The 24,705-nt window shown below is 40.5% G+C and overlaps 1 protein-coding gene across 3 annotated transcripts in view; it reads right to left on the reverse strand.

Annotated features, from left to right (window-relative positions):
* Nucleotides 1–258: 258 nt before the first annotated feature.
* LOC103247283 (cytoplasmic dynein 2 intermediate chain 1-like) overlaps nucleotides 259–24,705 on the reverse strand; it is a 109,053-nt gene continuing 84,606 nt past the window's right edge. For all 3 annotated transcript variants that reach the window (XM_073014340.1, XM_073014341.1, XM_073014342.1), the window contains 3 exons: nucleotides 22,737–22,832; nucleotides 11,002–11,119; nucleotides 259–1,513 (listed from right to left, as the gene is read on the reverse strand). In XM_073014340.1, the coding sequence (XP_072870441.1) occupies nucleotides 11,058–11,119; nucleotides 22,737–22,832 (158 nt within the window). In that variant the 3' untranslated portion in view covers nucleotides 259–1,513; nucleotides 11,002–11,057. The remainder of the gene's footprint in view (nucleotides 1,514–11,001; nucleotides 11,120–22,736; nucleotides 22,833–24,705) is intronic.

The raw sequence follows: 24,705 nt of genomic DNA on the forward strand, positions 1-24,705 counted from the left end.
TAAAGCATCTACCTGTAGAAAAATGGTCCTGGTTAACGTCTGGACTTAAAATCCCCTTATCAATTAAGCCTTAAAGGAATGTAGGAACCGAATGGCTGTTTTCCTGCCAGGGGGACAATATCGAGACTGAAATTTGGCTGCGGAAGACGTCTTACTCCTAACTGCTAAAGGCAGAAGCTTCCTGTTCCCAGAAAAGGCCCAGAGCCTGATTTCTACTAGGTGGCTTGGAAATCCCATGTGCTTACCAGGGAGACTGTAGAGAGAGAGACCATTTATTGAGTTACTGCCTGCGGCAATTCCCAATCCTTTGTAACAGACCTGTTTCCCTGAACTGTAAAGATCCCTGCACATTAGACACACACAGAGAGGGTAAGAGACTGTGGATAGAAAGAGAAAGAAAGTTTAGTGACAGGGGAGCTGGAAGAGAGCCTTGAGATGAAAGGACAGATTTAAAGTTGAGGTCCGCTCCATATTCACCCGTCTGTGGAATGAAATTTCCTTTCCTGGCCCATGCACCAAAACGATCTGGCTCCAATGACTGGAGGAACCCCAGGCCTCTCATCTCGAGTAGAATTAGATACAGTGACACGGAAACATGTGGAGTGGTTTTAAGGAGCGGAGAGTTTAATAGGCAAGAAAGAAGGAAGAAGGCAGAAGGAAGAAGCTCCCCCATACAGAGACAGAAGGAAGAAGCTCCCCATACAGAGACGGAGGGAGGGGGCTCCAAAGCTGAAAGAGGAGACCCCGAGTGAGGTAGAAACCAGCCAAGTATATGTAGAGACTGGAGGAGGTGGCATCTGATTTGCACAGGGCTCAAGGGTTTGGTTTGACCAGGCGTGAGATTCAGGTAGCCCATGAAAAACTGGCTGTCCCACCCTAGCTTTTTAATATGCAAATGCAGGAGCCTTGATGTTCTACAGCTGTGGGGATATGTGGGCGTGGCCATGTTGCCAGGCACTGTTGGGGCAAAGGCAAGAGGGACGCGGGAATCGCCATGTTTGGGCGGACCCAGTTTCTAATGGCATTTGCATATCGAAGTTGCCAGCCCAGCTCTAAAAGCCACAGCTTTTTAGCTAGGCAAGAAACATTTCTGGAGCTGAGTTAAAAACAAAAACTTTCCAAGGGCCTCTTTTCCTCACTATCTGCCTAAAATAATTTCTTAATTAACTTCTCCCACATCATCACCTCCCATAACTTGTCTCCAGACAGCCCCACGCTCCTCTTCCCTTCTGTAGCTCAGGATGTGTACGCCTCAATCGTCCGACCCGTCTCTGAGTCTCATGTTTCGCGAATCTCCCATGTGTATACAACTAAATGTATTTTTCCTCCTGTCAATCGGTCGTATGTCAATTTGACTTGAAGCCCAAAGAACCTAGGAAGGTGGAGGGAAGCCACTTTTTTCCACCCTGTACCCCTCATCTTGCTCGTGGAGGCTCTCGCTCGTGGAGGCTCTTGCTTGTGGAGGCTCTCGCTCATGGAGGCTCTTGCTCATGGAGGCTCTCGCTCGTGGAGGCTGTGAGGCAACAGGACCCTGCTGAGTGTCACGTGAGAATCTGCCTCCACTTGGAGTTTTGTTAATGCATGACTGACAGGAAGGGCAGCGCAGTCAGTTACTCCGTGGACCTCGTCCCCAGTTGATGGCCTGTACTTCGAGGCACTCAATCATTGGTCATTCACTGTTCATTCAACAAATACTTACTGAACGCTCTGGAAATAAATGAAGAGCAACCAAATAAGAAAATCAAAGGCTATTTACCCAGAGTTCCCTATAGTAAAGGAGTCAGCCACCGCCACTTGTACTTTGCCAGAGAAGAGGAAAAGCTTTCAAGTGGAAAAGAAGCCTCAGGTGTGCTCTGAGGGGAGGCTGTGGCTGTGGGGGTGCTGGAGGTGGGCTAACTAGGAGCAGGTGTCGCATCACGTCACGGTAAGGGAGGAGACCAACCCTCATATCGTCTTATGCCCAATTTCTGCCTCCAAAGAAAGAAGAAGTGAAAACTAAAAGGCAGAAATGAAATCCACAGGCACAGGGCCCGGTGCTGCTAAAACTACCTTTAACCACTAAAGATCAACCCCTGACCTAATCAGTTATGTTTTCCATAGATTACAGACATTGTATAGAAATGCACTGTGAAAATCCCTATCCTGTTTTGTTCCGATCTAATTACCGGTGCCTGCAGCCCCCAGTCACGTACCCCCTGTGTTAGGCAGGAATCCAGACCTAACATGGCGGCGTTACCCGGCGTAGCAGGCCTTTTGTTAAAGACTCCCTTCACCCTTGTACACACCCGCAGACTTACATACATCAGAGTTCCGGCTGGGCAACCACTCCTCCATGACCTGCAGCTCACCTGCATTCCACAAGTTCGTAAACAGCAGTTTCGGTTGAGTTTCCAAAGACCCCTTCCTCATGACCCTTACTCAACTCCTGCCCTAGTAGTTTCAAGACCCCCCAGGCCCCGTTTGCACAACCAGCTTCCCTCCCTCTCAGGCTGTAAGAAGCCCCTACCTTCCTCCCTCAGCACGACTTCCTCGGCCTGCACCTTTGAACTGAGGACCCTCGCCTGCGAGTCCTAATAAAGGCTATTCTCACTGCCATTTGCCTTGTGTCTTCATTCCCAGTTTGACTGCAGCCTCAGTTTACCTTTACACCCTGCTTGCTCAGTCAATCACGACCCCCTCATATGCACCCACTTAGAGTTGTGAGCCCTCAAAAGGGACAGGAATTGGTCACTCGGGGGGCTCGGCTCTTGAGACAGGAGTCTTGCTGATACCCCCGGCCGAATAAACCCCTTCCTTCTTTAACTCGGTGTCTGAGGAGTTTTGTCTGCAGCTCGTCCTGCTACAATGGGATCTCTGGGGTGTCAATGAGTGATGGGAGCTTTTGCAGGAGTTGTCCTGCATCCAGGAAGAATGAGGTACACAGACAAGTGAAGAAGGAAGAAGAGTTGTATTTGGTATTAAAACACCTCAAGAGGAGTGGGTAGCTCCTCTCTGGAGGCGGGTCATCCAGCCTTGTGTTCAGCTCTTAGCAGAGCGGAGGCCCTGGATAAGGTGGGGCTCGGAGGAGGCCCTGGATAAGGTGGCTCAGAGGAGGCCCTGGATAAGGTGGCTCAGAGGAGGCCCTGGATAAGGTGATTTGGAGGAGGCCCTGGATAAGGTGGCTCAGAGGGTGCCCTGGATAAGGTGGCTCAGAGGATGCCCTGGATAAGGTGGCTCAGAGGAGGCCCTGGATAAGGTGGCTCAGAGGAGGCCCTGGATAAGGTGATTTGGAGGAGGCCCTGGATAAGGTGGCTCGGAGGATGTCCTGCAGAGGGTGGCTCGGAGGAGGCCCTGGATAAGGTGGCTCGGAGGAGGCCCTGGATAACGTGGCTCGGAGGAGGCCCTGGAGCGGGTGGCTCCTCTGCTCTCCACAGGCGTGATGTCTCTGCATGTCTCCGAAGCTCTCAGCAGAGAGGGTGCTCCTCGCTGCAACCAGTCCTCATTGTCAGTCCCATTGTGGGTCTGTCTGCCCTTTTCCTCCTCTGGCCGTCCTCTACCCGGCTCTGGATGAGCCCAGGGCTTTTAGGGACCTCAAAGGGGAGGAAGTGTGTGCTGATTGGCCCATGGGCAGCCATGCTGGGCCCAGAAGAGGCACCAGGAGTCCCTACTCTGGTCTGCTGGAGTGGCAGCCCGGGCTCCCAGCCTTCAGGTGCTCCCTGGCCTGGAGGTGGGGCCTTACTGGGGACATGCCCCCTTCCACTCAGGATTCTGTCTGCCTCCTGCTGCCATGCATGGCCCCAGTGCTCGGCCCCAACCCGCTCTGAGATCAGAGCAGGCACCAGGAGTAGAGAGAGTCCAGGCAGACACTCCTGAGCCTGCAGGATGTGGGATCCTTCCTGGGGCCCCCAAGGGTACAGGCTGCAGAGATGCCCGGCTCCTGCAACTAGGAGGGCGGCTACAGCCACACCCGACCCGGAAGGCAGATCCTGACTGCTCCCGGCCCTTCCCAAAGAGCTCAGGGAGGCTTGGATCCGCAGCTGCAGTTTGGGCGTCTGTAGCCCGCACAGGAGGGTGGGGATCCTGCCTGCTCCATAGAGCATTTTGCAAATATATCCATTTGCAAAAATATCCATATTTACATACATGAAAAAATTCTCAATAAAATACTAGCAAACCAGGCCAGGTGCAGTGGTTCACGCCTGTATTCTAGGCACTTTGGGAGGCATAGGCAGGAGGATTGCTTGAGGCCAGCCTGGGCAACATAGTGAGATCCTGTCTCTACAAAAACATTTAAAAATATAAGCCATATACAGTAGCATACGCCTGTAGTCCCAGCTAGTTGGGAGGCTGAGATGGGAAGATTGCTTGAGCCCAGGAGATCAAGGCTGCCATGAGACACCTTTGTACCACTGCACTTCAGCCTGAACAACAGAGCAAGATGCTGTCTCAAAAGAAAAAAAAAACCTGGCAAACCAAATTCAGAAACATATCAAAGATTATACACCACAACCAAGTTAGATCTATCCCTGGAATGCAAGATTAGTTTAACATGTGCAAAATAATCCATGTGATACACCAGAGTATAACCACATGATTAATTTAATTGATGCAGAAAAAGCACTGGACAAAATTCAACATCCGTTAATGGTTTTTTGTTTGTTTGTTTTGTTTTGTTTTGTTTTTTAGATCGAATTTTGCTCTTGTTGCCCAGGCTGGAGTGCAATGACACCATCTTGGCTCACCACAACCTCCACTTCCCAGGTTCAAGCAATTCTCCTGCCTCAGCCTCCCGAGTAGCTGGGATTACAGGCATGCACCACCACACCCGGCTAATTTTGTATTTTTGTAGAGTCAGGGTTTCTCCATGTTGGCCAGGCTGGTCTCGAACTCCCAACCTCAGGTGATCCGCCCACCTCGGCCCCCCAAAGTGCTGGGATTACAGGCGTGAGCCACCACACCTGGCCTATTCGTGATTTTTTTTTTAAAGGCTCTAAACAAAACAGGTACAGAAGGGAATTTCCTAAACATAAAAAAGTCATTCATGAAAAGCCCACAGCAAATATCATAATCAATGAAGGAAAACTGAAATCTTTTCCTCTAAGATCTGGTACAAGGCAAGGATGCCCATTATTGCCATTCTATTTAACACAGTACTGAAAGTACTAGCAAAAGCAATCAGAAAAGAAAAAGAAGTAAAAGTCATCCAAATTGGAAAAGAATAATTAAATTATTCCTATTTGCAGAGGACATAATCCTATATGTAGAAAACCTTAAACATGCTACTAAAAAACTGTTAGAACAAATAAACGAATTCAGTAGAGTTGCAAGATACAAAATCAACATACAAAAATTGGTAGCATTTCTTTACACTAACAACAATCTGAGAAAGAAATCAAGAAAAGAATCCCATGTGGCTACTTGGGCTTCCTAACTGAATGATGTCTGGATTCTAAGAGAGAGCCACCTAAAGAGAACCAAGTGAAAGTTTCAACACCTTTTTATGACATAGCCTCAAAAGTCAACCAGGGTCCCTCTACTGCTCACAAACCTGCCCAAATTCAGAAGGGTCATAAACCTCACCTCTCAATAGGTGGAGTGTCAAAGTCACAGTGTAAACAAAATAATGTGGGATGGAAGATTGTAGGAGTTATTTCTGGAAAGTGCAGTCTGTGTGAATTTCACCTGATTGATATAGCAACTTCGTTGTAGGAGTTATTTGTTCAGTCATACTTGGAGCAGATATTTTTTGAGTGTTATAATATGCTAGGCACCATTCTAGGCTCTAGGGATACAGTAGTGGGAAAAACAAAGTCCCTGCCCTCATCACAATTGTATTCTAGTAGGGGAGACAGACAATAAATAAATGTTACATACACCACTGGGTAGTGATAAACGCTGTGAAGAAATTCAAGCAGAGTAAGGGTGCAGAAAATGACACAGTGTAGATGTTATTTAGATAGCATGGCAAAAAACAAACAAACAAACAAAAAAGGCTTTTCTAAGGAGGTGACGTAGGAACAGAGACCTCAGTGGTTACATGGACCAGCCATGCAGGAACTGAAAGAAGAGCATGATAGGCAGAGGGAACTGCTCAAGCAAAGATGTGAGATGGAATAGGTTTGGGTTGTTCATAGCACAGCAATAAAACATATGTGACCAAGGATGGGTGCCGTGGCTCATGCCTGTAATCCTAGCACTTTGGGAGACCCAGCCAGGTGGATCACCTGAGGTCAGGAGCTGGAGACCTGTCTGGTCAACATGGCGAAACCCCATCTCTACTAAAAATACAAAAATTAGCTGGGCATGGTAGCAGGTGCCTCTAATCCCAGCTACTTGGGAGGCTGAGGCAGGAGAATTCTTGAACCTGAGAGGTGGAGGTTGTAGTGAGCCGAGATTATGCCACTACACTCCAGCTTGGTTGACAGAGTGAGACCCTGTTCCAAAAAACAAACAAACGAAAGTGTGACTGGAGTAGAAAGATCCTGTAAGCGAGTCAGAGCCTACTCACAAGAACATTAGGCCAAGATAATGAGTCTTGATTTTTTTTCAAGGATTTTTTAAAGCAGTGAAAGTGATAAAGCATATATATGTGTTCGTTCTGGTCACTATGTGGAAAACAGATTGTGTAAGAGGGTAAGAATGAAAGTAGAGGTTATTCCCATATCCAGGCAAAAGGTAACAATAACTCAAATAGGAGAGTAACCTTGGAGATGGGAGGCAGTGACCAGATCTGGAATCTGTTTGAAAGGTAGGATCAACAGGACCTGCTGATGGATTGGATGTGTAGTGTGAAAGAGAGGGCATAGAACATGACTGTTAGGCTTGAGGATCCTCACACTACACATCCAATCTACTTTCCAATGCCTTGGAAGTTTCCTCAGCACCCCAAAGCTAGAGGCAATATGGTGCAGTGGTCCATATCCCTTGACAGAGACTCAGGGTCAAAGCATAAAGACTGAGACACTCTAGCAGTGACCTTGAGCTCCTCCCCTACCCACAGTCTGAGGGCGGAACTGGCCCCATATGCTGAAATTTAGATGGCAGGGAAGGATTAAGCTTCTGGGATAAGGATAGAGGAAGGAAGCAGGTGGGTGGGAAGCAGGAGTGTTGAAGGTTATTTTTGCAGTAGCAGTGGCACAAGGGAATCGGGCACTCCCAGAGCAAAGCACAATGGAGTCCTGAGGAAATCAGGCCTGGTAATTCCCTCAGAATCACAGCTTTTGCCTCTTTTATGCTAGGCACCCAGTGGGCACTCCCTAAACACCATTAACCACAAAAATGATGTTGTTGACTGGGCAGTACTGCCACTCATTTGACCAATTATTTATGATCGTTCAGCTGATTTCCCACTCTTGCTAATAGTCTTCAATTTTACTGTAAACACAATTAGGGCACACCAAGGCCAATGGTTTACCACCACAAAATTAGATCTCATCTACCACTGGATGCCTTTATTCACTAAATTTATGGCTAACAGACCCACTAACAAAGTTCCAGGCAGGGTTCCCCTGCCTGCAGATGTAGACAGTTGTAAGAAAAGTCAATAGACTGGAGTCAGCCCTACCAGTGAAGGATGGAGTTGACATCCTCTTTCTTAGCAACTTTAGTCCACTGGCTCCTTCCTCCCCATTATATTATAACCTTCATATATGTGTGTGTATATATATGTGTGTATATATATATGTGGGTGTGTATATATATGAAGGTTATAATACACATATATGTGTGTGTATATATGTATATACACATATATACACACATGTGTATACACATATATACACACGTATATACACATATATGTGTATATATATACACACACAGACACATATGATCAGCTTGCATTATAACCTTTATATATATATACACACACATATATATATGTTTGTATGATATAGTTTGAATATATGTCCCCACCACATCTCATGGTGAATTGGAGGTGTTGGAGGTGGAGCCTGGTAGGAGGTATTTGAGTCATGGGGGCAGGTCTTTCAAATACCTGGTAGGAGGCATTTGAGTCATAGGTGCTGTCTTCCCGATGGTGAGGCCATTCTCATGAGATCTGGTCATTTAAAGTGTGTGGCACCACCCCCTCAACTCTCTCATGCTTTTGCCATGTGAAGTGCCTGCCCCTACTTCGATTTCCACCATGAGTAAACGCTCCTGAGGCCTCCCAAGAAGCTGAGTAGAATGCTGGCACCATGCTTGTATATTCTGCAGAACCATGACCCAATTAAACCTCTTTTCTTTATAAATTACCCACCCTCAGATATTTCGTTATAGCAATGCAAGAATGGCCTAACACCACACACACACACACGCACACACACACACATTTCTTTTCAAATCTCAGTTCATTCAGAAGGGCAGTCTTCTTCCTATTTTTGCCGTCTTTCTCCCATCACCTTACGTTTCATACTCAAGTCAAATTGAGAAAAAAGGTTTGAAATTACATCCTTTTCCAAAGTCATATGATTGAACTTTTCCTCTTCGGGTCTATTTTTCACTTTCTGGATTTTCCCCTAGGGTTTAGGTCTTCAGTATAGTTATGGAACGTTTTTTCTTGATATCGAAATATTTTCCAACTTAGAGCCTACACATGTAACTATCCTTCTCCACCAACCCCAACAGATAGAAAACAAAACCATGGCAAGTACAAATCCAAAGTGAATATTAAGAACAGACTGGCTTCCCTTTGTATCACACTGCACCCACTCACCTCCACTCCAAACTCCTTAACTCACGCATAACCTGGGAAAGCAATCTCCTGGTAATAATTACAGAACACATTTAGAGCAAGAAAAAAATGGTGAATTCTCTAAATAATAATATCCAGAGCCAAGTGGAAAAATATTTTGGATAACTCAAACACCCTTGATTAGTACAGCTAATCAATATTTGACTTATATTTTTTGAGACATTTAACCTATAGATTTTCTTTCCTACCTTAACGACCTGTCAAACACAATTTTGTAAAACCATCCAATGTGTGACAGATAATCTCAGGACTTTCTCCTAGATGTGATGCTCTAAGCCTTTTTCCTAGGGCTTCACTAGGCTTCATTTAACTGTTTCTGGTTTTATTTTTAAGTCATCAATGAAGGGACACTTTGTCTTATTAAAATGGATTTATTATATATTTTGGAGTGAGTAAACAACTTGCTGATTCTCTAATCTTAGAAACTAAAGACTTGGTTCTTTAAACAAATTGAGACTCTAGTCCTCACTCTCTTCTTACTTCCCTGCTACCTAAGAAGTACCTCTTATCAACTCTACTAAACTCTCACAGCCTTTTAGACCCTAAGTCTCACTTTATTTGTCAACTGCATGTCAAAATAAGAGTAAACTGAAGGAAAAAACATCAAATCATACTTTCTGCAGACTGATTGTTGTGGTTTTAAAATGTGTCCACAATTTTTATATTTTTTATATTCCTCCTTTGAGTGTAGACTGGACTTAGTGACTTGGTTCTTCTACAGATAAAATATGCAAAAGTACCTACATGTGACTTTCAGGATCAGGTCATAAAATTCATTGCAGTCTCCCCTTTGCTCTCTCATGGAACACTTCCTCTGGGGTGTGGGAGACCAGAAATGCCTCCCTAAAATATGAAAGACTGTTGAACTGAAGACTATTAGGAAGAAATAGATGCAAGAGAGCTCTCTACCCTCCCTCTATTTGTCTGAAAGCAGGACATACATTTACATAGATTTCCCTGCTCTCTACCAGGGTGAACAAAGGTTAACCACTGACATCAGCTTTAGACACCCAACAGCCAGATGATACCAGAGGAAGACAACAGCCAGATGATACCAGAGGAATTAATACTAACAAGCATTATTAACAAACTTTTATCTGCCATTTGTTTGCCTTCCTTCCAAGTTGCTACCTGTTAAGAGTCAGAGTCCTCTGCCTTGTTACTTCTCTACAAATTTACTGTTTTGTTGAAGATGCTATAGAAGCTGGAATTCGAAGCCACCTCTTTAAGAACTATTCATTCCCTGGATGTCTCCCATACATTTGTGAAATATATACATTAAGAAACTTGTCCTTGTTTTTCTCTTGTTAATCTCTTTTGTAACAGAGGTCCATTCCAGTTATGAACCTATGGGTATTATTATTTTCCCCCACAAAGGAACAAGCTATCATGTTATGAAGACACTCAAGCACCCCACTGGAGAGGTCCACATGATGAGGAACCGAGGCCTCCTGTGAAAAACCATGTAAACAAACTGTTTTGGAACTGGATCTTCCAGCCCCAGTCAAGATTTTAAATGACTGCAACCCTGGCCGATGTCTTGATCACAACATCATGAGAGACTGTAAACCAGAGCCACCCAGTTAAGCTGCTCCATAATCTTGCACCCACAGAAACTGAGATAACACACGTTTGTTGTTTTAAGCTGATAAATTTTGGGATAATTATTTTATGGTCAGGAGTTCAAGACCAGCCTGGCCAACATGGTGAAACTCTGTCTCTAATAAAACTACAAAAATTAGCCGGGTGTGGTGGTACATGCCTGTAGTCCCAGCTGCTCAAGAGGCTGAGGCTGGAGAATTGCTGGAACCCGGGAGGCACAGGCTACGGTGCGCCGAGATTGCGCCACTGCACTCCAGCCTAGGCAACAGAATGAGACTCTGTCTCAAAAAAAATAAAATAAAATAAAAATTATTATGCAGCAATAGATAACTAATACAGTGATGGCTTCACAGATGTATTAACCTTTCCTCTATTTGGTAACTATATCTTATACTTACATTTTTTGTAAGCCCCTGTAATCAGGGCAGTTGACTATTACACAGAAAACATGTGCAACACTTAATTGACTCAAAAGGTAGTCTGTATTTTTTAAGTAAAAAAAAGTTTCTGCCAGGTACAGTGGCTGACACCTATAATCCCAATACTTTTGGAGGCTGATGTGGGAGGATCACTTGAGCCCAGGAGTTCAAAATCAGCCTGGGCAACATAGGGAGACCCTGTCTCTATAAAAATTTTAAAAATCAGCGGCGGGTGGTGGTACGTACCTGTTGTCCCAGTTACTCCGGAGGCTGAGGTAGAAGGATTGCTTGAGATCAGGAGGTCAAGGCTCCAGTAAGCTATGATCACACCACTGCACTCCAGCATGGGCAACAGAGTAAGACCCTGTCTCAAAAAGCAGAAAAAATTTTTTAAAGTGTCATGTTTCTGATGGAAAATTGTTATAATAATATCATTTATTTAATACTCTTTTATGTGGGGCAATTATTATATTACATTCATAGATAACATATTATAAAAATATATGTTTATCTATTACATAATCTATAATCATATTATATTGTAAAGTTATCTCATTTCAATCTTATCACAACTTTTGCAGTTGATATTATTATCACAATTTATGGAGTAGAAAAGTAAGTCACAGAGAAGATGAGTAACTCATTAATAAATGGCAAAGTTAGAACTCAAAACCATGTTTAGAAGACTATTTTGTGCTCCTTCTGTGATCACAAAAGATTCATTTTTAAAAATCTTTCCACTAGAAAATCATCCAATAAACATGTGTGACTTTGCCTTAAATTGTGTCTTATCAGACAAAGTATCTCACAATCTTCCCACAGTAATCAAGATCCTAAAATATTGTATTATTGTCTTCATCCATTTCGGTTGTTTTTGCATCCTTTTTAACACATTAGAACATATCAAATTGATGTGGAAACTGTTAACTCAGCTGCACCCTGAATTTTCCTCCTGTGGTGAAATTCTTTTACATTATAATGAGTTTACTGGTACCACTGCTAACCAATCTCATTCTCTATTACTCTCACATAGGCTATATAAATCTTAGCAAGTTGTTGGGAAAAATTAATTCAAATATCTATATCATTAAAGTTAAGACAATGTTTCTATAAAAATCTGTCTCAATTTTTGAAATAAGCTATATGGAAATACACAATCTCAGTCTCAATAGAGGTTTTTTCACCATCAAAATGATCTTTCAGATAATTTAGGTCAAAATAATGCAATACAAGTGAGATAATTGTTAAAATATTTTTCTCAAGCTGTTATTTTTTTTCATATCAAAAATAACAACTAACAATGGTTTCCTACATTCACAGATGAATGATTTTCTCCAATTTCTAAAATAAATGACCTGAGATGAATTCTTTCCAGAGCGCTACATTATATTGTGTTTGTTTCTCTAACTACACATTTTCTTAATTCAAAGACTAAAAGGATTTTAAAATTTCTTAACAATAGGTCTCATTGTCTTAAATTTTTATTGGTATGATTCTTCATAGAAGCAGATTTTTTTCGTTTCTCATTTTCGATTTGACAGTCCAGACTGTTCAATTTGTTGAAAGACAGAAGGCCTAAGAAACACATTAATCTGTTTTTCCAAAACTGTGGAGCTCCTACAGGCTCCTCTCAACATTTGCATAATAAAAAGTACATCTGTGGTGTTTCTGGGAAATAAAAATGTTTCCCAGTTTAGCTATTAGGAAATCTTTTTCTATATTTTTCATTTCAAAAGAACTTAGTAACTGGGAGACCACGCAAAGAAAATCCAATTATTACATAGTTTTCTCTACCCTTTTACTTACAATTGGTCTTTGAAGGACACCTTTTATCTTACATCTTGCTATGGAATTGTTTGTGTAAATGCCTTATTTTCTTCCTCAGTAGATTATAACCAGTGATAAGCAGACGTGTTTCATCAAATGTTTGGCTCTTCTTTAGGTCCTAACTGAATCTCTTAATGTAAATATCTCTCAAATTAAAAAGGCCTTTTATGAGACTTTTAGCCACCTAAGACTTCAGACACAGTGTTAACAACAACAACAAAAAAATGACTTTGGTCTCCATATGAAAACTGAAATTTGTCCCTTATCCTTTCTTCAAAGGTATTTATGATAGATCATATTTATTAGTTCCAATTCTTCTCTCTCCTGGGATAGAATATAAGCAATTTTACCATTCTCTCTCAGTATAAGTGAAACACATTTTCTCTGCCTTGTTGATATAAAACCTGTTTTCTGACATGCTTGCTTTGGCCAATGAAATGTTAATGGAGGCCTTAAATGTACTTGCACAGTTTGATTTGCCTCTTACATTCCTGCTGTTCGCATGAGAGGAGCATGCTGCAAATAGCTGTTAGTTCAAACGGGAATGAGAGAAATGTGGAATACATTTGGATCCAACATGTGGGGTTGATTCAAGTTCAGCTAGTGCTAGCCAAGCACAACAGAATCTTAGCCAAATGTAGATTTATGAGCAAAACAAAATTAAATTCTTGTTATTGTAAGACATTGATGTTTGGGGATAGTTTGTTACACAGCATTATTGCAGTAATGGCTGTCTATTACAGTGTCCCTTACCCCGTTAGTTCTCCTATCTTTGTTGAATAACTTAAATGAGTTAATACATTTCAGGCACTCAGTGAGTGTTGATTGTTGTTATTCTGCTGTCTTATGAATATAGGCTGTAAATTGAGAGATACAAGACCCCAACTGTCCAAAACCATGCTGCCCCCTACTCTGTCATAGTAGTGCCATCCATTCATACTTACATGGCACAGTTGATTTCAGAGACAAATGAATTTCATTACAGGAAAATTGGTTTCTAGTGCCTAAAAAAATCTGAGTCCAACCTCAACTGCTGAGAAGTAGATTTCTTGAAATCACAGGCAAGCACATTCTATAGGGGAAACAGGAAGGTTAAAAGGTATACCAATAATATGACTATTTAATTATTAATTTGGCTTCAAAAATCTATGTACAAAAACCAAAGAGTTCATTTCTATCCTAGCTATGCACAAAGACTTATCTCTATAGCTATCTCAGCATTATTTTGGAAGTAAAAATGTTGGAAACAACATAAATGCACAGTAGGGAATTAAGTAAATTTTGATACAGATATCCAATGGGATAGTATGGAGCCATATTACTTTCCTGTTATAGAAAAATATTAAATAATAGGGAAAGCTATCCACTATATGTTGCTTATATGGAAAAAATCAAGTTACAAAATGATATTTGCTGTTTGATCCCATCTTTTTAAAGAAACTATGTATTTAACAATGTGAAAAGATATTCAACCACACATATTTAATGCAAATGCATATTAAAACCACGTCCAGAACCGTTTTCATGTATTAGATTGTAACAGATCCGGAGTTTGATAACATTGTTGGGTGAAATGCTAAGGAAAAAGACATGCTCATCCACTGCTCATGAGAACTGTAAATTCATATAACTTGCATGGAGAATGATAGGGCAATATCTATCAAAATTGCATACACATATTTTTTTGACTCAGCAATTCTAGATTCAAATTCTAGAATTTCAAATTTCTAATTCTACAAATATATCCCCAAATACACTTATTATGTGCAAAATACTAAGTGTTTTAGGTTGCATTGCATCCCCTCAAAATTATATGTTGAAATCCTAAGCCATGGTACCTCAGAATGTGAACTTATTTGGAGATAACATCTTTACAGAGGTAGTCAAGGTAAAATGAGGTCATTAGGGTGGACCCTAATCCATTATGACTGGTATCCTTGTAAATACAGGAAATTTGGACACAGAAACACAGTCATAGAAAGAAGACGATGTGAGAAGACAGAGCAGAAAGATGGTTATCTATAAGCCAATGAGAAAGACCTGGAACTAGAAACTTCTAGCTCTGAGACTGCTAGCCTCAGAACTATTATACAATAAATGTCTGTGGTTATAGCCACCTAGACTAAGGAACTTCGTTGGGACAGCCCTATCCAACTAACACACAATTCCCTCATCACAGAATTGTGAAAAGAGAAGATTGGAAACAACCTAAATAACCATTAATGGGGAACTCGTTAAGTAAATTAAAGGTATAATGAATTTATATGTGTGTGTGTGTGTGTGTGTGTGTACATATATATTCATTTATTGAATACCATACATCATTTTTTTTTTTTTTTTTTTTTTTTTTTGAGGTAGAGTCTCGCTCTGTCGCCCAGGCTGGAGTGCAGTGGCCAGATCTCAGCTCACTGCAAGCTCCGCCTCCCGGGTTCCCGCCATTCTCCTGCCTCAGCCTCCCGAGTAGCTGGGATTACAGGCGCCCGCCACCTCGCCCGGCTAGATTTTTGTATTTTTTAGTAGAGACGGGGTTTCACTGTATTAGCCAGGATGGTCTTGATCTCCTGACCTCGTGATCCGTCCGTCTCGGCCTCCCAAAGTGCTGGGATTACAGGACATCATTTTAAAAAGAAAATGCTTTTTGTATTAATATATAAGTAGCTCCAACACGGATAGTTAAATGAAAAAACAAGACACAGAACAATATGAAGGCCCGGTGTGGTGGCTCACTCCTATAATCTTAGCACTTTGGAGGCTGAGGCAGGTAGATCACATGAGGTCAAGAGTTCAAGATCACCCTGGCTAACATGGTGAAACTGTCGTCTCTACTAAAAATACAAAAATTAGCCAGGCATGGTGGTGGGTGCCTATAGTCCCAGCTACTTGGGAGGCTGAGGCAAGGGAATAGCTCAAACCCAGAAGCCAGAGCCTGCAGTGAGCTGAGATCATGCCGCTGCACTCCAACCTGGGCAATAGAGTGAGACTCTGTTCTAAAAAAAAAAAAGAACAATTTGAAAATTATGCCACCATTTAGGTGGCAGGGGAATAAAAATATACACACATAATTATTTGAATCCACTTAGAACTAGAACATCTCTGCAAGATCACAGAACTTTGAAATCTCTGGAGAGAACTGGACAGTTAAGGTTCTGAAGAAGGAAGATTTTTCACTTTATAATCTTTTACTTTTTGAATTTTGAACCATAAGACTGCATTACTTATTCAAGAATAATTTGTGTTTATGTGGATATGTATATACATATAGTAGAGAAATTAACTGAAAAGAATATAAACACATAATCTTAGGGCAGTAAGATAACAGGTTATTTTTTATTCTTATCTCCTTTTTGCTTAAAGTATTACCTTTGCAATTAGAAAAACCACTACACTTTTAAACATATTATATACCATTTAAGGATAGGAACATAGAGACAATAAAAAGAGAATTGTCTTGTTTTGCTTTGCTTTTTAATCAACATGGTAGGAAGTACATTAATAGAAGGACCTTAGAGAGAAGCTTCCAGCTGAGAACCAGAAAATAAAAGCAATATTAAGTAATTTTCATGGTTATCTTAACTTCCACATACTAAGTCAAGGAGAATTACTTTATTTCAACAGATGCAAATGCAACAGCCTATTTTAATTCACTAGCTTGAAATACAGAACTCATCATTCATTGGGATGCCATTAAAATAAATTCTACATGTGTCTACCCTGAGATTCAGTCTTCAGTAATAGTCCACCACTATAATTGTGAAGAATCAGGTGCCTTACCTTCATATGTAGACTATCATTAACTACATTATATCTGAAAGACTCTCTTGCAGAGGAGAAAAATAAAATTGAGGATAGGTATTTGAGCCATTATACACTCCTGTGTATAATGGATAACACCGTAGGACTGACTGAGCTAAAGACAGCAATGATACTATTGTATGTGGAGCAAAACCACTCCCATAGGCATGCTCGAAGATAAACCATGAAAAAGAGAGCCCTGAATCATGTGAATTTTAATGCTGACTTTGAAAAGATTCATTTTTCTATAGGATAATCTGGGTCAGCAATAGACCTTTACAGATTTGCTAGTATTAAAGGTCTATGGAAAGAAATTGCTTATTAAAAGGGCTGCACAATTTGTATTCTCTTGAGTTTACAAAGCAGACAACATATCATTCATAGCCCCATATTTATCTTTAATATGTGGCTATTCAAGAATGAGGTAGTTCAAATGGGTTTTTTATTTGCTGGGCTAAAAATAGAATCTTGTCAAACTCAGTAGAGAATTTACAAAGCATTGGGTAAGAATGGTTTTGCATTACAGGTGGATTTAAAATCCCAATTTTTTGAGTCAGATTCGAACACTTCTCAGTTTTTATTCTTCTCCCCATATAGGAGTTGGGATAAAATTCTTGGCTCTGCTTCAGAAGAGAAATAATACATTAGTATTTTACGATGAGCCTTAAAGAGGAACACTGAAGTAAAATCATGTCTCCATAATTTTCATCATTATGAAAAATGTTAAAGTATCTCAATGGTGGATACTCCCAGAAATTACCTTGGGCAACAGGAGGAAGGTATTCCCAACTACCCACTGCTGACTCCTTTGATAATTTTAAAATATGAGTGCAACTTCTTTAACACTTCTCCCATGATAAGTGAGGTCTATGTCCCCTCCCTTGAATCTGGACTGGTCTTAGTGACCAGTAACCAAGGGAATGCAGTGGAAGCGATGCTGCATAATTCTGAGGCTAAGTGAGAAAAGTTCATGCAGCGTCTTCTTTGTTTTCTTGGCATGCTCGGCATAGAAAACATGGCTAAGCTCCACATAACACATCTGATTACCCAGAGACCAACATGCTGGAAATGCCATGGTAGTCACATCCGCTGCAACCATGTGGGTAAGCCATCCTCATATGAGGATGCCCTGCCTAGTCAAGCTTCCAAATGACTGCAGCCCTGGATGACACCTGACCCCATGAGAGATCCCAAATAAGAGCAGGTTAGCTAAGCCCTTTCCTAATTCCTGACCATCTAAATAATGAGCAAAAGAAAATTGTTATTTTAAGCTAATCAATTTGGGTAATTTTTACATAACAGTAATCAATACTCATAATCATAAGAGATAGATAATGTTTTAGCCTTTTAATGTCTCTAAAATCTAGGATCACAACCAACCTTTATTCCTTAAAAAGTAGCATCTTTCCAACCTGCTCTGATACTTCCAAGTTCTCAATATTACATTGATAGTCAAACAGAGTTTAGACTAAGCTAGTAAAGATTGGCCTGAGATGCCAATAACTTCAAGAACAATTGTTGGTCTCATATACCATCCCATACAATGGATCATTCATGAAAGCTGAACAAATGCTACCTTAGCAGAAAATCGGCACAGAGGAAGCTGTTGTTCAGGACATGCCGAAGGATCTGAGACTATTGACTACATAGAAACACTTCTCTTGAGCACATACATTATACTCATGTCTTTTCTTATCCCTAAACATTTTTCATCCTCTGTATTATTCAAGCGCAGGACACAGTTTTGTTTTTTCGTATTGTCACCAAAGCACAGCTATGTCTAAGGCTAGTAACACAGGACACATCTAAAGATGGCAGAGTTTATGATAAAACTTAGGGAACGGTCCACAATTCATCACATAACTGATTGTTGCGGGACAGTTAAAGCCCCAAACCTAAATTTATTCTACATAAAAGTGGGATGATTCAATAGATTCACTGAGCTTCAGTTCTCACTTGGTTTGCCAATGAAGCCAAGAACTTCCTGAGATGGGTGAGCATTTTCAAATGATAAATGACAGAGCACCTTGACCACCACATCCATTTAGATAACCTCCATGTGGCGTTAGGATGAACTCAAGCAAAACAGACTGACTGAATTTTGCAGTTCTGGGTCCAATTCACTCATGACACTTGTCTCATCATGATGATAAATTCTCAAGCAGATAAGCAGGGGAGCCATACCTGTACCTCGGCTAAGAAGTGATTTTAAAAACCTTTCCTGAGTTGTAATATTCTATATGAATAATGTGATGTTCTGTTGCAAAGAAAATTCAAATTTCTTCCTTACAGACATTTTAATGATTTCCAATCACTTAACCTCTTTCTACATCACTTTCTCTATATATCAAGTGAAATTTAAGTTATTGCTTATAAGCGATTATTCAAAATTATTAAAAAGAAGAAATTTAATCAAAATTATAAATTAGTTTTAGTAATTGGAGGCATTTAAATAAAGAGCCCTGTATGATATCAATTGCATGCCCCATACCCTCTGAATGGTATTGATATAAGATGGGCATCCACTGTGTTTTCTTGCCCAGCATCCACTCCCCCTTATTCTGGAAACTGAAACCTTATTTTCCTTGGAGAAACTTACCCTTTCCTCACCTTCAGGCCCTACATTTTGTGAGGGCTTTAGGCAGGGAAGATATAAGATTATTTTTGTATTTTTATAAAGTAAGTTGGTCTACATTGTGGAGAATGAGCTTTAGGAACCCCAAGATGGAATCAGGAATATCAGTTGAGGGGATAGTTGTAGAAATCCCAGCATGTGATAATTATGTCCTGAACCAAAGTGGTAGTAATGAAGATGGAGAGAAGAAGTAGGATGAAGGTTAAAGTTATTGCAGATTGACTGGAGAGATAAGTAAAGAGAAGGAAGAGGGAGACATAGGTTGCTTGTTTGCAAATCTTGTGTTCTGTTGCCAACATCTTAAGGATAGAACCCATTTCTGGTTCATTCCAGTATCTCTCACTTAAGGAGGCCTTGGTTGAATCCAACCTAGTGTGATGGTTAAGAGCTCAGATTCCAAAGCCAAACAGCCTGAGTTTGAGTCTTGGCTGTGACACTTACTTAGCTGTATGACTTAAGCAATTTATCTGGTTCATTTGTGCCTCAGTTTCCTAATCGGCAAGATGAAGGAAACAATTAGACCTACTTCATTGGGTTGTCATGAACATTAAATGAGCTATTCCATGAATAATACCCAGAATAGTTCTGGAGAATAGCAAGAACTATGTAAGTGGTTGATGGTATAATATTCAACTAACTCTATTTTTTAGTTTTATAATATTCACCTAACAAATATTATAATATTCAACTAACACTCCCCCAAAAAACATATATTTCAGGGGAAAATAAAAGGATCTTTTGACATAATTTATCTTGGTTATTTGCTTCTTGGTGCTGAAATGGAGAAAAGTTACAAGCTACTTTCTGTTAAAAATATTACAACAATATTTTAACAAGAATTCCCCCCACCAAAACAAAACCCTGACAGAATGAAAAATAACTGTTAACAGGCCAGAATCATATTGGGAAAAGCAGGATGCCAGAAGGCAAAATCTGAAGCACATGCTATTTAATATCCTTATTAATGATCTGAAGCACGAAATAAATTGTACATTATTCTTATTTGCAGAAAATCATAAACAGTGAAAAATAGATCAACAGTACAGAATAATCCAGAGACGTTGGAGAGGCACACCAGTTTAAGTGTGATGAGTTCAATTTACAAGAATATAAAACAATACACTTTGGGAAAAATACTATGAGGCACAGACATAAACTGAGAATTCTAAAGAGCAAAAAGGCTTAAGAGGATTTGGGGTGATAGTCTACAACAAATTCACGAGAGCTTCCAATGTTATGCTAGTAGGAAAAAAAAGGCAGGGAGGTAAATATTCTAGAAGAGGAGCAATATGAAATTACTGGTACTGAGAGCTGAACACTACATGTAGTAATGGAAGTTATTCCAAGTCACTTTATGATTTTCCCATTTCTGCTTTAGAGAAGTACCTAATGAAAGCAGTGTGGCCTTTCTTCAAAGAGGTAAAAACAGAAATACCATTCGACCCAGCAATCCCATTACTGGGTATAACCAAAGGAATATAAGCCATTCTACCATAAAGACATATGCACATATTATGTTAATTGCAGCACTATTCACTATAGTAAAGACATGGAATAAACCTAAATGCCCATCAATGGTAGACTGGATAAAGCAAATGTGGTACATATACACCATGGAATACTATGCAGCCATAAAAAGAATGAGATCGTGTCCTTTGCAGGAACATGGATGGAGCTGGAGGCCATAATCCTTAGCAAACTAACGCAAAAAACCAAATACCACATGTTCTCACTTATAAGTGGGAGCTAAACGATGAGCCTGCAAGGACACAAAAAGGGGAACAACAGACACTGAGGTCTACTTGAGGGTGGAGGGTGGGTGAAGGGAGAGGATCAGAAAAAATAACTATTGGGTACTAAGTTTAGTACTCAGGTGACAAAATAATCAGTATAACAAACCCTCATGACACAGGTTGACCTATATAACCAACCTGCACATGTACCTTTGAACCTAAAATAAAAGTTTAAAGAAGAAAGAAAAGTACCTAGCAATATTTCCCTCACTATGAAAATGTACATCTTCAGCTCTATATCTCTGAAATAGCAAGGAAACATAAAAAATAAGCCTGGGAAAACATAAACCAGGGTTTTTTTTTTTTTTTTTTTTTTTTTCCCACAGCAGAGATAGGCTCCCAAGTGAGGAATTCCTTTAAGGAATTTGGATGAACAATAATACATCGTTGGAAGCTAGTTAGCTTCCCAAAAGATGATAGTTATTATAGACATCAGGTTTTGCCATAGTTATCTGTAAAGGAACATCAAGAATAAACACATGGCATTCATTAAATTACTCATTAAGCAAAAATTTATTGAGCAAAATGTGAATAATACAGGCAGGTGGTGTGTAATGTCTAGAGATACAAAAATGAGTGAGATATAATTCTCCTGCATGAAACAGGCCCTTCAGCAGATCATTATAACCTAGTATGGTAAATACAGCGATGGACAAACACACAGCAGGAACCCAGAAAGTGTAAGCTCTAACCCCAAGCGGTGGGGAGAGCGGTGCAGAGCAGAGATGGGAGATGCGATGCCCTAAGCAGTTTTAGAGGCTGGAGGTGCAGGATGAGGAAGGTGAAAAGTGACACCAAAAAAAAAAAAAAAAAAATCACTGAGTCCTTAAGGAGTCACTGACAAGTGTTAAGTCAAGAAGGGTGAGAGTCAATTTGAGGTTTTATAATGATCACTCTGGCAGCCAGTTTGGAGGCTAAATTTGAAAGAAGTTTAGAAAGAAATGGCACCTAAGAGTCCAGGTGAGCAATGCTGTAAGTGACATCTGGCTTTTTCTCCTGGGCTGCATCCACAGGAGGCCTCATTTCTATGGAAAGAGCACCCTGCACTGGCCTTGGGGAAGACCCTTTTTGCAGGGTCTACACTGCACTGACTGCATCCTTGGTTTAGAAAGAAATAGGCAAGAGACCAAAGCTAGGCTAATTATAATCATATCATCCTTTCTCTCTCCCTGGAACTTAAATCATGTGCCAAGAAACTAACAGACTGAAAGGGATGAAGCTACTTTACCACTATGGCAGTGTCCTTAGGAGACCACACTATTGTCTGTCACCAACAATCCCTGAACCCCCTTCTTGTCCTTCTATATCCCTTCTTGCCCCTCCTGAGGCCTCAGCTTTTCGCTTGGATTCTGAAACCCGCTCCTGCCCCCTCGCCTTTCTTTTTTTTTCTTAAGTTAGCCAAATCCCATTCTGTTACTTGCAACCACAGAAGTCAAACTAATAAAGGACTGAGTAATCCTTAGGAGGTTAAGTAAGTTTCTATACACAGAATAAATACATATTTATTAAAAATATATAAAATAAAATTGTTTCTATATATTGAACCATTTTTTATTGAAGTATGGCTAGGAATACAATCATGTTCATACATACAAGTTTTTCTAAAGCAATATGTACCAAATTACAAATATTTTAAAGTCCTGAAACTGGCAAAAAAAAAAAAAAAAAAAAGAGCAAGCATTTATAACTACAGTTGATCCTTGAACAACATGGGGGTTAGAAGCACAGACTCCTGCACAGTCATACATCGACTTACAACTTTTGATTCCTCCAAAACTTAACTACTAATGTCCTGCTATTGACCAGAAGCCTTACCAATAACATGAAGAGTAAACACATATTTTGTATGTTATATACTGTATTCTTTCAATAAGATAAACCAGAAAAAAGAAAATGTTATTAAGAAAATCTTACAGAAGAGAAAATGTACTTACTATCCATTAAGTCAAAGTGGATCATCATAAAGGTCTTCATCCCATTGTCTTCACATTGAGGCTGGAGAAGAGGATGGAGGGGAGGGACTCGTCTTACTAGCTCAGGGGCAACAGAGGTAGAAGAAAATTCATGTATAAGTGGACCCATGCAGTTCAAACCTGTATTGTTTGAGGGTCAACTGTATTTCAAATTAAACTTTTTTTTAAGTTTAATTGTAAAATTTATGTTTTTAAGACACAAGTAATTTTACTTTCCAAAACACTGGGTTTCCCCAATTAGTATTAGAAAATGTTTAAAGTTCTACTCCAAATCCCTTAAAAACTTATTGAAGAGGCACTAAAATCAAGTCATGACATCAAGAGAACTATTGAACGGTAGGCTCCCCAGGCATCTCCCCTCAGGGAAAATGGGTAGAGTACTTAAAATAATTTTTTCCATTAGGTATAGCAATGAATCAATTTAAAATTATTGAGTGGCCGACATTGTAACACAGAGGAATAATGTTCTGGAAGTCTCACTTAAATTACTGACATCAGATATTTGAAAATGAATGACTATGGAATCTGCCCACAGGTAAGACACCGTGTCTGCAATTATTCTTTCAATTTCAACTAGGGAGACATCCTTTTAAAAGCTTAAAATGAAAGGGGATTTTTTTTTAATTACATTGCCCATTGTATGTATAATTGTACAATCATGGACACAGACAGAGCCCTTCTCTTTCTCTAATAATTGGAGATTTTACAGTGAGGGCCACCTTCACCCAGGAGTTAAGTACTAGCTAGATACAGAAGGTCAGGTCACACTCCTGCTCAACAATCTTTAAGGGTTTTCCATTTCTCTCAGAACAGGTACACACTGATATGTAGCTATCAAGGACATCTCATCCTTTCCAGTTTCAAGCTGAGGCACTGACAAAAATATGCTCAATGTCTTGCCCATGGATCCCTTCCTGATGTATTCTCTCCCCACTGCCACCATTTCTGTTTGTCCATCTATCTGTCTGTCTAAATCCAGCCAGTGCTTAAAGATCACTTCCAAGTTTATCTCCTCTGTGAAGATCACTGCAGCCACATAGACCACTCTGGTTTATTCCTCTTCCAAATTCCTCCAAAACTCTCATCCTTACCAGTCACTGGCAATCATCAAATATCATCCAGTATCATGACTTTTCTTGTTATCATGTTCACTACTATTTCCATGACTAGGACATTCATTCATCCATCAAATATTCCCTGAATTCCTGCTAAATGCAGACATGGTCCTCCGTACAGAGAATCCAACTACAAGCAAAGCAGACATAGATATAGTTTAGTTGAGACACTTTTTAAATTAGTGTTCAAATAATCATTCAGTTGAGAATGAAATTGTGTCCACTAAGATAACTCCCGCTTTAAGTAATAGAAAATCTTCACTTCAAATTGGCAAAAACAGTATGAACATTTGCCACCTCTCGAAGGAAGTTTGGTAGTAAGGTGACTCCACCTGCTTGCTGGTGTCTCAGAGCTGCCCTCCTCTTTCTGTGGGCTCCATCTTCAGGCTGGCATCAGCATGACTGCAGCTGTTCCAGGCAACTGTTCCATGACCGAGGCCTCATCCTGGTCAGCAGACGCAGAAATGGACTGTTTCCTTCTGAATCCTCTTCCTTTTTTTTTTTTTTTTTTTTTTTTTTTTTGACAGAGTCTCGCACTGTCACCCAGGTTGAAGTGCAGTGGTGTGATCTGGGTTCACTGCAAGCTCCGCCTCCTAGGTTCACGCCATTCTCCTGCTTTAGCCTCTCCAGTAGCTGGGACTACAGGCACCTGCCACCACGCCCGGCTAATTTTTTTGTATTTTTAGTAGAGACAGGGTTTCACCATGTTAGCCAGGATGGTCTCGATCTCCCAACCTCATGATCCGCCCGCCTCGGTCTCCCAAAGTGCTGGGATTGCAGGCATGAGCCACTGTGCCCAGCCTGCATCCTCTTCT

This window comes from Chlorocebus sabaeus, unplaced genomic scaffold (assembly GCF_047675955.1).
Source record: "Chlorocebus sabaeus isolate Y175 unplaced genomic scaffold, mChlSab1.0.hap1 unalloc_scaffold_95, whole genome shotgun sequence".
Lineage (NCBI taxonomy): Eukaryota > Metazoa > Chordata > Mammalia > Primates > Cercopithecidae > Chlorocebus > Chlorocebus sabaeus.